The 15,195-nt window shown below is 39.7% G+C and overlaps 2 protein-coding genes across 6 annotated transcripts; both read right to left on the reverse strand.

The window, feature by feature from the left end:
- Positions 1 to 502: 502 nt before the first annotated feature.
- Positions 503 to 5,339, reverse strand: mat2al (methionine adenosyltransferase II, alpha-like). Its single transcript, XM_041960414.1, has 9 exons — positions 4,897 to 5,339; positions 3,975 to 4,052; positions 3,178 to 3,300; positions 2,966 to 3,078; positions 2,066 to 2,209; positions 1,649 to 1,867; positions 1,356 to 1,538; positions 1,005 to 1,138; positions 503 to 913 (listed from the first exon to the last, which is right to left on the reverse strand). The coding sequence occupies exons 1-9, from the start codon at positions 4,967 to 4,969 to the stop codon at positions 811 to 813; spliced, it is 1,170 nt and encodes a 389-aa protein (XP_041816348.1). The 5' UTR covers positions 4,970 to 5,339; the 3' UTR covers positions 503 to 810.
- A 4,902-nt stretch (positions 5,340 to 10,241) lies between these two features.
- On the reverse strand, positions 10,242 to 15,195 carry LOC121622711 (heterogeneous nuclear ribonucleoprotein D0-like). 5 transcript variants are annotated; one of them, XR_006007799.1, is made up of 9 exons: positions 14,691 to 15,195; positions 14,345 to 14,513; positions 13,476 to 13,637; positions 13,161 to 13,292; positions 12,931 to 13,030; positions 12,191 to 12,346; positions 11,993 to 12,086; positions 11,546 to 11,647; positions 10,242 to 10,755 (listed from the first exon to the last, which is right to left on the reverse strand). XR_006007799.1 is itself a non-coding variant. In XM_041959640.1 (8 exons), the coding sequence occupies exons 1-7, from the start codon at positions 14,855 to 14,857 to the stop codon at positions 12,019 to 12,021; spliced, it is 954 nt and encodes a 317-aa protein (XP_041815574.1). In that variant the 5' UTR covers positions 14,858 to 15,195; the 3' UTR covers positions 10,242 to 11,647; positions 11,993 to 12,018. The 5 variants fall into 5 exon arrangements, 3 of the variants coding, with proteins under 3 accessions (XP_041815574.1, XP_041815573.1, XP_041815572.1); XR_006007798.1 differs by having other exon boundaries at positions 11,546 to 12,086; positions 14,691 to 15,194; XM_041959640.1 differs by having other exon boundaries at positions 10,242 to 11,647.

The raw sequence follows: 15,195 nt of genomic DNA on the forward strand, positions 1-15,195 counted from the left end.
TTGCACTACATTTGGAGGGAAATATTGTGGTCTACTTTTTACTTAGCTACAATTTTTTGACAGCCTTATTTACAAGTAATAACTTCAAGAGTTGGGTGAGAAGATTGATTGGCTCTTATGATTGTTCACTAAATATGAAGCTAAAGCCAGGAGGCTGTTATCTTAGCTAACAGATATAACCAAGCTAACGCTAGCCATGTTTGTTGGTTGTTTCCAGTCTTTATGCTAAACTAGGCTAACCATTTCATTTTCAACAGACGTGAGAGTGGTATCAGTCTTTCATCTAACTCTTGACAATAATAAGCCAATAAATTATTAGCCAAATACATATATATGTTATTTAGATATAATTGTTAATGAAGGAAAGTACTTGAGGAAGTCTTAAATTCCACTTACCAACCAGTGATAAAACACAACAGTATTTTTATGCAGCTTTTTAATCACCAAATATTATTTATTACATGTTAGCAAAATGCATGATTAACATAAATTTGATGGCGTCTCACAGTTACTCCCAAGATTTCCGAAAAACATCACATTTATTGCATGATTATTTTGAACAAACACTAGTCTCTCATACAGGAAAGTACCTCAATCACGGTTTTGTTAAAAAAAAAAATAAACAAAATCAAAATTTAATCTTGAACAAAGGCACTGACCACTGCCTTACAGTTTAAGGTCAGAAATTAAGACATGACAGAGAAAAGACATTTGTTTTCAGTGACACTGCTGTATTTAGAATATATGGAAATCTGTGATTAAAACTGAACTCTTGATAGTTTTATGACTGAAATGTGATCGACCACAAACTCAAAACACCAGAGGCTTCGGTTTTTCCCAGGGGAACTCCTCTCTGCCAAAGTGACCGTAGCAGGCAGTGGCCTGGTAAATTGGCCGCTTCAAACCCAGCTCTCTGCAGAAGAAACACACCAATATTACACTGTTAAATTTACAGAAATAGACGGAAATACAATGATTTCAGCTATGAAAGCAATTATACATACTTCACAATGACACCAGGCCTCAGGTCAAAGTTCTTTTGTACAATCTGCAGCAGCTCGTCTTCATCCCTGTTCGACGTGCCGTAGTGAAACACTGAGATGGAGAGTGGATGACTCACACCGATAGCATAGGAGATCTAAAGGGCATGACAGATAAGACATCAGTGTATATATTCTGTCCAAAACGTAGATAAATAACGGAAACAATATGAAAGAAAAGTTTATTGGGACTCAGTGCTAGCACTGACAAGCTAGGCTAACTAGCCTCCCCTGTCTGCATGGAAGCTGGATGCACAATAGCTGCAGCATTATTATTTAAATCTGAGCAACAAGTGCAGCTTTAACTTGCCTCACCTGAACGAGGACTCTCCTGCACAGTCCAGCTTTGACCAAAGACTTGGCAACCCAGCGAGCCGCATAAGCTCCGGACCGGTCCACTTTCGAGTAGTCCTTCCCAGAGAAAGCCCCTCCTCCGTGCCCTCCCCATCCTCCGTATGTGTCCACTATGATTTTACGCCCTGTGAGTCCTGCATCGCTCTGGTGATACAAAAGCATCAGTCAGCCGCTGCTTGCACGCAAACATCAGACAATCACACTGATTGATCTTTTTTTTTTATGTTTCCCTCTGCAGTTTAGTCCTTACTCACCAGGGGGCCACCTATAAGGAATTTCCCACTTGGCAAAAGATGGTAGATGGTCTTGTCATCCAGGTACTTGGCAGGAATGACAACCTTCACCACCTTCTCCATCAGATGGCGTCTGATCTCCTCCAGGGTGATCTCTGGGATGTGTTGTACTGAGAGGACCACAGTGTGAACACGCATGGGCTCCATGGCTCCCATGTTGTCTCTGTACTCCACTGTGACCTGCAGGAGTAAACAGGACAGTCAGGATATTGTTTTCAGGATTTTAACAGGCAGAAAATGAGGGCTAGAGATGGTGAAAGTCATGCAACAAAGGTCAGAGTCAGACCAGCAATTTTGCAGTTCACAGCACCTGACCCAGAGTGCACCAGTGTAGGTTTTTAAAATGCCCCCCGTTGTTTTTCTTGTGAGGTGGCTCACTTGTGATTTGGAGTCTGGTAGTATCCAAGGACACTCTCCATTGCGTGACAGCTCCTTCATCCTGCGGTTGAGCTTGTGAGCCAGGAGGATGGTTAAGGGCATACACTCCTCAGTCTCATCTGTGGCGTAGCCAAACATAAAGCCCTGAAAGAGACGAGCAGCAGCCATGAAGATGGAAGTCACGCCAACAGTTCCATTCAAATTCAAGCCTTCACAATAAAGTAAATACAGCTGAAAAGGCTTCTGAATGTTGTTTGTAAATGATAGATGTTTTTTGTATTAGCCAGTGAGGCTCCAGGCAGCTGACTTTTCCTCTAGCGTCACTGTAAGGCTGAGATTTGTAGTTTTGAAATGTGTGAAATGTCTCAACAACAACTGAATGGATTGTTGTGAAATTTCATTTAGACGTTTCTGTTTCCCACCGGATCATTTGCAATAACTCTGGTGATCTTCTGACGTTTCATCTAATGCTCTGGTTCATCCACTCAAAAGTTCACACTTCAAACCCAAATCAGCACATCGCAGCAGCAGCAGCGGAGTTCACGAGTTCCATTTGAAGGCTGCATACATCTGCTAAACATTAGCATTTTAGCATTGTCATTGTGAGCATGCTGCCCTTAGCATTTAGCTAGTAGAGCCTTAATGGACGCCGAGGTCGTCTTTTGTTGAAATTGTTGAAACATTTTGTAACATTTACATCAAATACAAAGTGAAGTAGCCAATAAAAACACACAGCAATGAATGACAACTATCACTGTGTATGAGAATACTGCAAATGTACTATGTTTCCTCACTAAAGTGACTTTTTACAACCATCCTCACAACAGAACAATTATAAATCCACATGGTGAAACATGGCAGACTGGATCCTGCTGAGGATTTACAGGTGAAATACTGAACCTGGTCCCCTGCACCAATGTTGTCCTGATCCCGGCCTTGAAACACACAGTCGGCTATCTCCACACACTGCGGCTCCAACGCTAGCAGCACGTTGCAGGTCTTATAGTCAAAACCTGCGGATCACAGTTGGGACTCATTCACTTAATTTCCCTGCAAGATTCTGCACAATGTTCAGTTATTAAATTGGACTGCTGAATCCCACCATACTGCACCTTTTGAAGAACCATCATAGCCAATCGACTTGACGGTGTTCCGGACCACTGACTGGAGATCCACTTTGGCCTTCGATGTCACTTCTCCAGCCAGTAAAATCATGCCGGTCTTCGCCACACATTCTGTAACAACACATTCTGCTTTAACAAGCCAGAATCTGAGTCCGGAAATCAGTGTTTCTACCTCATGCAGACCTGGATGTATTATGTAATCATCATCATAAATTCAGAAAACCCTCAGTTCTTGTGTACTTTTTTCATGACCAGGTCTGACAGAGCTTCACAGAAAACAAAGCACAACAGAGCACAAGGTGAACAAGGTGACGAGGTTTGTCGTTAGCTAACATGCTTCGCAGGGAGCTGAATGTCATAACGCCGTGTTGAACTTTGATTTATATGGCGAACATTGAGCCAGTCTTAGATGATTGGCTGTATAATCATTAGTTATTAACACTCCTTCACGGACAGATTCACGCGAGTATTGACAGCTACACAGTTCTGATTTTTAGTTCACTGACATATCAGGACAAGGTTTAAGAGTCTGTGTACTCCTGTGAAACCAAGACAAGACAGAAAATGAATTTGGCTCAAAATTTAATTATTCCAATGAATGTTTAAAGAGCTTTTTTAAAAGTAAGCATTAAATACATGAGAGGTTTTTATCAAATGTACTTAAAGGTCCCGTCCAGACATGATTTAAGACGTAGAATTACTCTACTCTGAATAATACCTTGCGTTCTATATGATTCTTATGAGTCATATAATAACATCAATAGATCATAGGGCAGTGAACTCACCACAGGCCACCTTGGAGTCGGGGTCTTGACTCAGGTAAGCATCAAGTACAGCATCACTGATCTGATCACACATTTTATCTGTGACACAAAGTCAGAGACATAAAAGTAAAGAAGCTGTAAATGTAAAGAAGATTACAACCACAGAGTGGCAGCGACCAGTGAGGACGCTGCGGTCATATTTTCATTGATCATAAAAGTTACTGAATGCGATTTAATAATTTATGCATAGAAGATAAACAAATCTACTTTCTTTAAATTTGGAGGCTCTCTGGTTGATTACAGTTACAGTCACAAACTCACTGGTACATGTACTTTTTTAGGCTGATTCCAGTATTTTTATGCTGGATATATTTAAATTTGACAGCATATAACATATAATGACAATAAGTTCAATTTAAACGGAGTAGTCGGGAAAGTATTTGAGAAATACTGATATTTTCTGACTTGACTTTCTCATCTAACTTTCGGCAGCAAAGCAAATCTTGAACTTTATCTTTAAATAAATCTTGCAGAGAATCTGTGATAGAGTGGCCATTAAACTGTGATAAAGTGCCGATTGCAGAGCCACACTCTAACTGTTTCAACAGTACAAAGTTTTCTGTGTTTTTTCTACACAGGTGTAGTACTTACACTTCAAACCTGAGTTACATAATAAAGCTCTTCTAATCTTGAACTGGGCTTGTAGCTGTTTCAACATAAAAGCACCATGACTCAACATTTTGCAGTTAATACTGCACGTCTACTTCAGTGACTTTTAGAATACTTTTACTGAAGTACTTTGAAGGATCTGACTGATTCTTCCACCACTGACCACAACACAAAGCCTCTACATGTCCACACATGTCCGCGCAGCGTGCTCGCTGTACAGTTACACAGATAAATATGATCGTGGCTGTGTGATCGGCCGTCGCGCTCACAGTACCGGAGTGTCCCTCTCCAACAGACTCGGATGTGAACAGGAAAGTCTTCCCGCTGCTGGTTCCGCTCGGATTCATTTTCAGCTCGTCGGTCGCCGCACGTCACCTGAATTAAAGTCGCACAAACTGAACGGGATGACAGGAGGTCGCGCTTTAAGAGAACGGAAACTCTGATGCCCGCCGACACTGATTATAAAAAACAAATAATTAACCATGAAGGTTCAGCCGAGGAGAGGCGGCAGCAGGCGGGTCGACTGACCGGCGGATTTAACGGAGGCACGGCAGAAAGCGACTGGTGAAGTTTTTCACCAGGAGACGAGAAATGTTCTTCTAAAAGTCCAGCTTCAGTGAGTCGTTTTCTCTGCGGCGGAACTTCTGTGAACGGCTGCGTGGACCGAACCAGGACGGACGTTTTCAGGAGGAAGTCCTTCAGGCAGCAGCCGGGACAGCCTCAAGATGGCGCTGTTATGACGCAACACGTCAGGGACCTCTTCATGGAATATACTGTACTATACTATGCTATACTGTACTATACAGTATATTATAGTCTATAATATAATATAATATAATATAATATAATGCAATCTAATATAATACAATGCAATCTAATATAATAAAATACAATATTTCATCTGGAATAATATCTAATTTATAAGTTGGCTTTTATTTTGCATGAATACTCTAAATTGTGGCTAAAGTTATTGAATTGAAATTGTAGTGGAGTGTAGAAATTCATATAAAATGAAGTAAAATACGAGCACTTCCACCTTTCACTTAAGTACAATACCTCAGTAAGCGTACTTATGCATTCTGCTACTGAAATTCGGTCACATATTGCTATTGCTGTATATGGAAGAAGTACTCAGATCTTTTACTTAAGTGGACATACTGACACTGCAGTGTAAAACACCTCTGTTACAAGTAAAAGACCTGAATTCAAAATTCAGATGTTCTCATGATGCAGAACAGTTAATTTCATAAGAACGTTAATTATGTTATTGCATCACAATCACTGATTCCTTCATTCCTTTGATGATGTTTAATGTTAAAAGTTAATCTAATTTTAATTTCTTTGTGTGTTGCTGGGAAGCTTGTGAATTTCCCCCAGTCAATCAATAAAGTTTAGCAAATCTTAACTTATAACATTATATCAGAATTTATTTGTTGATGATTATTAATTTGAATCCGCAACTTAATCAGCAACAGTCAGGTGAACGCAGCAGAGTGAACAGGACTTTATGTGACAGAAGCTGCAAGTACACACACGGGCAGCTGCAGCTAAACAAGTATTCATATATATACAAGTATCACAACCTTCACAAAGGTCAGATTTATTGCAGGGGCAATATAATGATACGTGTTATATTGTACATGTGGTTATGTTGTTTGGATCGTCCCTCGTGTTTAACCCCTAGAATACTGGAACATTGTGCTTTATGCAATGTGCTGTTGTTTCATTACTCCTTCCTACTTCATTACTGTATTTTTTATTGGCCTATAATGTCTTGATACCTTACAAGTGAAGTGTTACTTCACTGAGTAGCTCTACAAAACTCAAGTCTATGATTCCTGTAATCACTCAGAGGTGGGAAGTAACTCAGTACATTTACTCATGTACTGAAGCAGAAACTGAGGATCCTTTACATGAGTATTTCCATTTCAGATAACTTTACACTTCTTCTCCACTGCTTCTCAAATATTTTACTTTTTACTCCACTACTTTGTCCAGCAGCTTTAGTTACTTTACAGATCATTGGTGCCAGTGATTCAGGATTTAGACACATCCAGAGTCAGGAAACAGACAGGAAATATAGCTGTAGATCCACCGCAGCCTGGACACAACCTGTTCCAACCTCTCCCCTCCGGGTGGCGCTACAGAGCTCTCTTCAACAAAGCAAGCAGACACAAGAACAGTTTCTTCACCCTGATGAACAGTTAACATCAGTCACACAGTGTCGTTAAAACATCCATTTACTTCCTTTAGAGAGTATATTCTCACAATTTAAGTGCAAGTTCTTCTGACATGTGCACGTTATCATGCACTGACACTGTTACCATAATCCTGCACGCTGTATATACTGTATGCAGACATGTATACATGCACATACTGTACACAATCATGCACTCCATTCTATTCCACCACATATCATAGGGGAATATTGTGCTTTTATTCCACTGCATTTATCATGTACCTGTAGTTACTTTGCAGATGAAGATTTTAAAAATATATATAATTTAACACAATTCATTATTATACAGTAAATTAAACCACCGAAGTATAAAAAATGAATAAAAGCTCTATCATACAACATATAGATATCAGGACAGTCACCAAATATTTATAAAGGAAGCTTTTTATCTTGTCTTCACCTGTTCTTTTAAATATACTCTATTTTTTTATTTCCTTGTTTTTATTGTTTTATCACACATGTTATTGTTATTTGCTTTTACATTAAGCACTTTGTGTTGCATTTTATGCATGAACTGTGCTATATGAATAAAGTTTATTTATATTATAATACTTTTGTACTTTTGCTTGAGTAACATTTTAAATGCAGTTTAAGTTTTACTTCTAATATAGTATTTATTTATTACAGTTCTGCTCCTTTAACTTCAGTAAATGACCTGGATACTTGCTCCACCCCTGTCAGTTTTATCATCACACATTAGCCTAGTTTAGACCACAGACTGCAGGTTGGTGGTGTGACATATTTCCTGATGCGTTTCTCATCTTCAATTAATGCAGTAAAGTGTAGAAAAGCTGAGTTCCCGTTACACAGTTAATTCTTGCCTCTGAACAGCATGAATGAAGCACAAACTGTCAGCAGCTGGTTGCTTTACTGCTCGAACAACAAGCTGCACAGCACAGGATGAGGAAATGAAGTGAAGCAACAGAGTGACTTCACCCCTTTATTGCCTTGCAAATATCCCTGCGTGGAACAGAGAGCCCTTTGCTCAGACTATCAGTCCAGCTCTGCCCTGCATCCGTCGCTCTATCCGCTGATGGTATGTACGTACGTGTATCAGAGAGGTTTTAGTCGGTTAAACAGTTTCCTTCTTTGAACCACTTGTCTGAACCTGTTGATATTGCTGCACTTGTCTGATGAATATGTGGCAGCTTAGTTCATGAAAAGCAGGAAATGAGAATACAGCTCAGCAATGATCCGGCTCGTTCTTTGAAGCAGTGACGTCTGGTTCCTGCTCCTGTCGATGAAACTTTGATTGAGGCAACGGGTCAGTTAATGAGTAACTCAGGAAAGGTGCAACCTTCAGCACACGTCTGCTCAGCGCTTACTGTGTGACTCATACAGTCAGTTTGTTTATGCTACCGGTCGGACGGGATCACAGCTCTCTGTGGAGGTCTTTCGTGCTTGTATGAAGCTGTTTTGTGGCTCCTGACTGAGAAACGCTGCTGCTATGGTACGTCAGGTTCTCTGTAATCAGTTTACACGTAAAGTTTTCATCTTAAATCTTGTTCTTCAGGTGTCACCGCTTGTTTTCACCTTGATATCATCTGAAATGATCTCTATGGGTCTGACAACCAGGTTTACTTTGTAACCTAAGCGCTCGAGCTGTTCATGTGACAATCACACAGGCCTCTGTAAACTGATAGCGGCCTTTTCCTGTTATCTCACTTGCAGGAAGTGAGGTTGCGTCATTCAGCGTTGTGACCGCAGAGGTCGTTGTTGCCTGCTTTCAGTGTGCTCTGCACGCTGGTAAATATGTGATGATTGTGACCAGTTTGTCCTTCCTTTACACAGGCCGACACAAGCCCCCAGTCGGCGGCCTCCGGCCCCCCTTCCACTATGGACAACGTGCAAAGTCAAGTCAACGAGGTTAAAGTCATCCTGACAGACAACATCAGCAAAGTGCTGGAGAGGGGCGAAAGATTAGATGACCTGATTGACAAAACCGATGACCTGCAGGCGTCTGTGAGTATTTGTGACCCATTAAAACAACAAAGCTCAAGTACTGCAGTTAAGTACAATTTGAAGATACTTTACTATACTTGAGTATTTGCTATGCTGAGCAGTTACTTTTCAGATGATTTAACATAAATACAGCATAGAATATATGTATTAATCAAACATTTCCACTTTAAACCTTCCAAATGGTTTCATTTCAATAACTGTTTAAGGCCCAAAGTGGTAAAACTGTCCATTATTTAACAACAAGGCAGAAAGTAAAGAAATGCTCAACAAATGAAAACTAATTTATATAACAGTTTTTTCTTCTTTCCTCTCCTGTCGATCGTCTCACAACTCTTTAGTTTGAGCTTGTGACCCTTTTAAGGGGGCCCGACCCCTCAGCGAGCTGCCTACTGTAGCTACAGCAGTAAAATGCCGCCTTCACACTGATGCATCAGTTTTAACATCTGAACATCAGTCACAGGGGCCATGTTTCTGCAGAGCCAATGTTTTCAGCTTTGATGCTTTAAGTAAATGTTCAAGTACATTACTTGCATTACATGCAGGATTACTTTTAAATTACAATATTGGTACTTTTATTGGAGTACTCCACCGATTCAGCCCTGCAGTCCTCTAACGTTAGCAGACTCATTGTGGCATCAACAAGAGCAAACTTGATGCCTTTTATTCCACATATATCCCTTCCTGGTCAAAATCTGGCACCAATTCTATCATCGTTAATTGCAGCATAGTCTCGAGCCTCTAGCAGAGGCTAACTCAGATTTTATTTGATCAAACTTGTGGCCTCTTCAGATCTAACTGAAATTTATCAGATGTAATGTAGCTGTCGAGTTTTTTCACATGCGAAACAGAACTGAGTAGCCTCTGATGTGTAAAACTGGTGTCCTCCTCCTTTAGATTACAGATCCGAGCACTTCTTCCATCACTGGTGTCTTATTATATCTCCCTTATTTTATTTTTTTCAGGCTGACTCGTTCCAAAGAACATCCACACGGGTTGCCAGGAAATACTGGTGGAAAAACATTAAAATGATGATTATAATCGGCGTGATTGTGCTGATCATCATCATCCTCATCATCCTCTTTGCCACAAACGTTATATAAATCCTACCTGCACTCCTTCACCAGTTCAGGACTGAAAGCGATGGAGCTGGTGGATGAAGCTCACCTGCACTCAGCTTTTAATTGCTCTCATCAGAGTCTCTGATCATTTCAAGAGGAAAATATTCCTGTAAATCTTAAGGGTTGATTTTGTAACATCTGACAGCTTATTGATACTCTGTGATAAAGATTTTGATAGACAACGAAGCTGCAGAGCTTCAACTGTCAGAAGCTGAAATACTTCCTTAAACACTCCAACAGTCAGTCACATGTGACGTAATACAACTCTCACTATTTCACAAAGGATCACAATGCCAAATGTGTGTTTATTACTTTTATTTTGTCGCATTTATGTATAATTGCCTGTGTGTGTGTATATATATATATATATATATATACTGTAAGTTTATGAATGTCAAACTGTGATAACATATGTATTATAAGACTGATAACTATGATGAAGAGGATAAATTGTAACAATGCATTTCATATCTTTGCTACCACAGTACTGTATATATGTGTGTTATCTGTTCCAACCAAACTAACATTTCAGTAATGTAATAAATGAAGCAATTCACAAATAGCATATGAGAACAATAAATACAAAAACAAGAAGGGATGCAGAAATGTTGCAGTAATCTAAATAAATGCCAAACATCAAAATCCAAAACTCTGAAGATACAACAAATACTCTGGTAAATATAGAGGAAATGCGCTGTAGGCCACAGTGCTCTTCATTTATTTCCTTACAATCAGCTAGTGATCTTTGCTGGATACCATCATCTCTCTGGTCAAAGCTCCACCAGCCCACAGCTGTCTTTCATCACTCTGAAACCTACGAAAAACAAACGAGAACTTATCAGCTCCAGATGAACACAAAAAGGCTAAATTATAAAAAAAAATAGGAATCCCCGTGTTTATAATGTCCAATGTAAAAACAATAAGACAAACTGAGAACAATTAGCTTAACAGTTTACAGTTAAAAAAAAGTTAGTCCATAAGCTAGAAATCCTGAAGCGCAATAAATTGAAGAGGTCAAAGCCAAAATACTAAATGGAAGAAACCTTTGATTGGTCAAAAATACACATTAAAGAAAGCATTACATGCAACTTTCTGGAAATGTAGTGACACTTGTTGTTTTACAAAAGGTCATAAGAGGAAAATTCGTTACAAGAAAATTAACAAAAGAGGAGTCTTTTCCATCGCTGTCAGTAAGACAAAACAGAGCAATACATGTACACAAAGTAAAGCACTTTATCCCCCAACACAGTAGAGTCCAAATACGAACCAGGTTTTAGCTCATGGACTACAGGCTACAAGAGCTAAATAAAGAAACAAGCATGATAGATAAGATTAGAAATGCATATATTAACAATAGGAACTGGGAAGTCCAGAGAATGCTGTACGTATCCTTTGAAAAGCAAATAGTTATTTTTTCATATTTATAATCATTACTTGTGGGGGAGTAAGGGCCTGTAAAAAATGACAATTACATGTGTATAATTTAAGTTTTACATTACAAACAGTTGCAAACAAATTAAAATGGAAAGAAAGATGACAAAGCTGGACGTGTCCCATATTGTTTTAGTTTAGAAATGCTGATACAGGATGTTGTAAGACCATACCAAATGGCAGCATTCGAGAGCGTATGCTTCTCGTACCCGGTCCGCATTGAGCGGGCCCTGAGAGTATCTGGGAGTCAGCTCATGGCCTGCAAGGAAGCTCCGCTGGCAGGTACAAACAAGGTATGTCAGAGTTAGGAGACAACACACTTCCTTTTCTGTTTCCTTGCACATCCTTAACTTTGGCATCCATTTACTGTAGTAGCAGTACTTTACCTGTTAACTTTACAGTTTAAAAAAGAAAGAAGGTGCAAAAGAGGCAGCAGAAGGCCAGCTGTTAAAATAATCGCCACAAGAGTGTAGCCTCTATGTTACCACTACTGTAAAGCACTTGAGGGTGCTGAGAAAAAGAAATTTACAAGAGGAAATTACACATTATGTTACCAAACAGCAAAGTAAATATGACTACTTTAAGTTAACAGGAAGTGGTGTATTTTTGTTCTCACATACCTAATTGAAGATGAGGGTTTCCCCCATCAATACGGCTTGTAGCTGTTGGTGTGACCACCACGCCGAGGCGACTTGCCATATCCACCAGATTGATCTACGAGTGCAGTACAACGTTTTTATTATTTCAAAAGCAACAGAAAGTAAAAGGAATAGTTGACATGAAACTTAAACCCATCAAGGTGTGATGGATTTGCTTACCGTTGTAGTCACCATATCCATAATAGTTGTTGTAACCAGGGTAATCATAACCACCATATCCTCCATATCCTTGATTATTGTAACCATAATTGCCATAATTTCCATAGCCTTGATTCCAGTAGTTGCCATAACCCTGGTTCCAGTTTTGATTGGGACCTGAAAATAAACAGGATTTAAATTAAAATGCTTTTCGTCAAATGTTTGATCACACATCTGTTTCAGTGGGGTTGTCCATGTCTGTTTACTCGTGGATGTTCAAGGTCTAAAGTGCCAACCTGCACAAAAAAAGCAGAATTAAAATGAAGTTCTAGTTTTATGGGGGTAACGTGCCGAATATATATTTCGTGGGCGGGGTTGATATCTTGTTTGTTTAATCCGTATAAACACAGATAAGAGAAAGTGGTGTTATTAATTTCTTTGTAAGGCACAGGGAGTCTCTGTTTGGACTCCAGGAAGTCCCTGTGCCTTGAAGTTTAGAGTTGCTAGCCCCTGTTTTTCCCCTGTTTCTAGTCTATATGCTAAGCTAACAGCCTGCTGACATTAGCTTCATATTTACTGTACAGACATGAGATTGTTGTTGATCTTCTCTGCAAGAAAGGGGAAAAATAGATCCAACACTATATCGTTCTTATTTCAAAGTTTCATCTGTCAAAATTGACAATGATTGGGACTGAGAAGGCGAACAGGTAGTATTATTTTCAGTTTTCTTTACATGTAACACAAATGTATTGCCCACTCACCACCGCCTCTTCCTCGAGACCTGGATGAGTATCCACCTCTGCCTCCCCAGTACTGCTGCTGCTGGTACTGTTCCTTGGACATGGCCACTTTAATTTCACACTAAAGGAACACCAGTTAAATTGATTTGTGTACGTAGTGACCATCAGTCAGTTATTACAGTCACTATAATATGTGTCAAACCAATTATCAGTAAATAAAGGTTTACTTAAAAAAAAAAAAGAGCCCATACCTTGCTGAGTCCAATATTGTGGTATTTTTTCTCCATGATGCTCTTAACTGGATCCTCCTCCTTGAATGTGATGAAGCAGAAGCCTCTCCTTTTGTTTGTTTTGTTCTCCATAGGAAGTTCAATTGACTCCACCTGATCACATTATCAATTAAAGTAAATTTACTCGTCCTCAGAGGATGTTTTTTTTTTTCCACTTCGACTCGTTAGCCCCACACAGTTATACAGACACGCAAGAGAGAAATTTGTAAAAAGCATAAAAAATGAGCCACAGCACCAACTAAAAGCTAAATCTGGGAATGTAAGAAAAAGACGTACCTCTCCGAAGGCACCAAAGTACTCTCTGACTTTCTCTTCAGGAGTGTCTGGAGAGAGACCACCAACAAAGATCTTCTTTACGGGCTCCTTGCTCTTCATGGCCTTGGCTTTTTTTGGGTCAATGACCTTTCCATTGAGTTTATGTTCCTTCTGTGTGGCTACCTTCATTACAAAATAATCAAATGACAAAACGGGTCATACAAAAAAGTAACTGCATGTAAAAAAAAATGTTAATTCACAGTTCCTTACATTGCATTATTTAAAGGTACCTGACCCCAATGCAAACAATGTTTATTTGTTGTTAACCTAATAATCAGACCGGACTGCCATTTTTTTTTCAATTCACCACTATATTTCTTAAATGCAAGAAAATTAAGAAAAGGTTTGAGATTCAAGTTCATAGAGCTCACGCTGACATACTCAAATTTCTAACTTGGTCAGACCAACAGTCCTAAAGTCAACTGCATTCAGTTTACAATGATGCAAAAGAGAGAAAAGTACCAATTCCCTTAATTTAAGATGGTAACAGTATACTTTTGCCATTTTGCTTGAAAGTAAATTATTAATCGAATATCCAAATGCAGAAGTTGCCAATTAATGTCCTGCTGATAGACTGTTCAGCGTTGCTTCATTCATTCTTTCACCATTTGAATCAATAAATAAGTCGAAGATGTGGAAATTGATTTAACTTCAGTGTGTGCCTCATTTTTTACCATTAAATTCAAGTCGTGGAGCTAAGCATGCGAAATAAGCAAGGCCAGCACGGAGGCTTAATATAGAGCAAAAGTCCCAGATTAATCAGAACCCGGTACCTGGGTTTGCTGTTCGGACACATGATGTAGACACTACTGATGGGAGCAGAACAATACCTTGTCAACACTTTCAGGATCTTTGAAGAGCACAAAGCCAAAGCCCCTTGAACGGCCAGTCATGGGGTCCAGTTTTAACGTGCAGTCTACAACCTCCCCGTACTTGGAAAAGTAATCTTTAAGATCCTTTTTAGTGGTGTCCCAGCTGAGCCCCCCTACAAACATCTTCCTGTTGACAAAACAGCAAATTTGAGGATACCATAACTCTGTGCAGACTCGAAAAAACAGCACTATTTAGTGTTTACAACACAGCTGTAGTGTCTTTCACGTTATCATACGTGTTGGTAAAATGTGTTCAATAGTGGAGATTGATTTCAAGTGTAAGATTAGTCTTGCACCAACATACCCCTCGTCCTCTTCGTTTTTACTGGCGTCAATTCTTGATCCCTCGGCCTCGCCCCCCATCAGGCCACAGTCCCCAGCCGCAGACATCGGGTCATCACTGTTAGCCTCTCCATCCTCTTCCATTCTCATCATGGTCGTGTCATCGCTGAATTCGTAGTCTTCTGACATGTTTTGGCTTTTGAAATGCTGCCCAGAGTTGTTGCTAAACAGCTCGCAAGCTCAAGCTACGTCAAAATTCCCCGTCGAAGCTAAGCTAGTTGGCTTGCCGTCAGGTAACGCTAGCTAGTGGCTAGCTAATATTATGTTATCGTTAGCTGTAACTTGTCGATAATTAAACCAAGCTATCTATGCAGTCTTAGTGAGTCCAGCAGTAACGTTAGCCTGAATCTAGTCAAGCTGTGCGTCCGTAAAAAGGAAATTAGTTTCGTATCTAACGTTACAGTTTGGAGGATGTTTTGTAGTCGTCGTTTTGTTTTCGCCGCATTTTCTTCTTCTCGTCTTTCTCG

Source organism: Chelmon rostratus, chromosome 19, assembly GCF_017976325.1.
Source record: "Chelmon rostratus isolate fCheRos1 chromosome 19, fCheRos1.pri, whole genome shotgun sequence".
Lineage (NCBI taxonomy): Eukaryota > Metazoa > Chordata > Actinopteri > Chaetodontiformes > Chaetodontidae > Chelmon > Chelmon rostratus.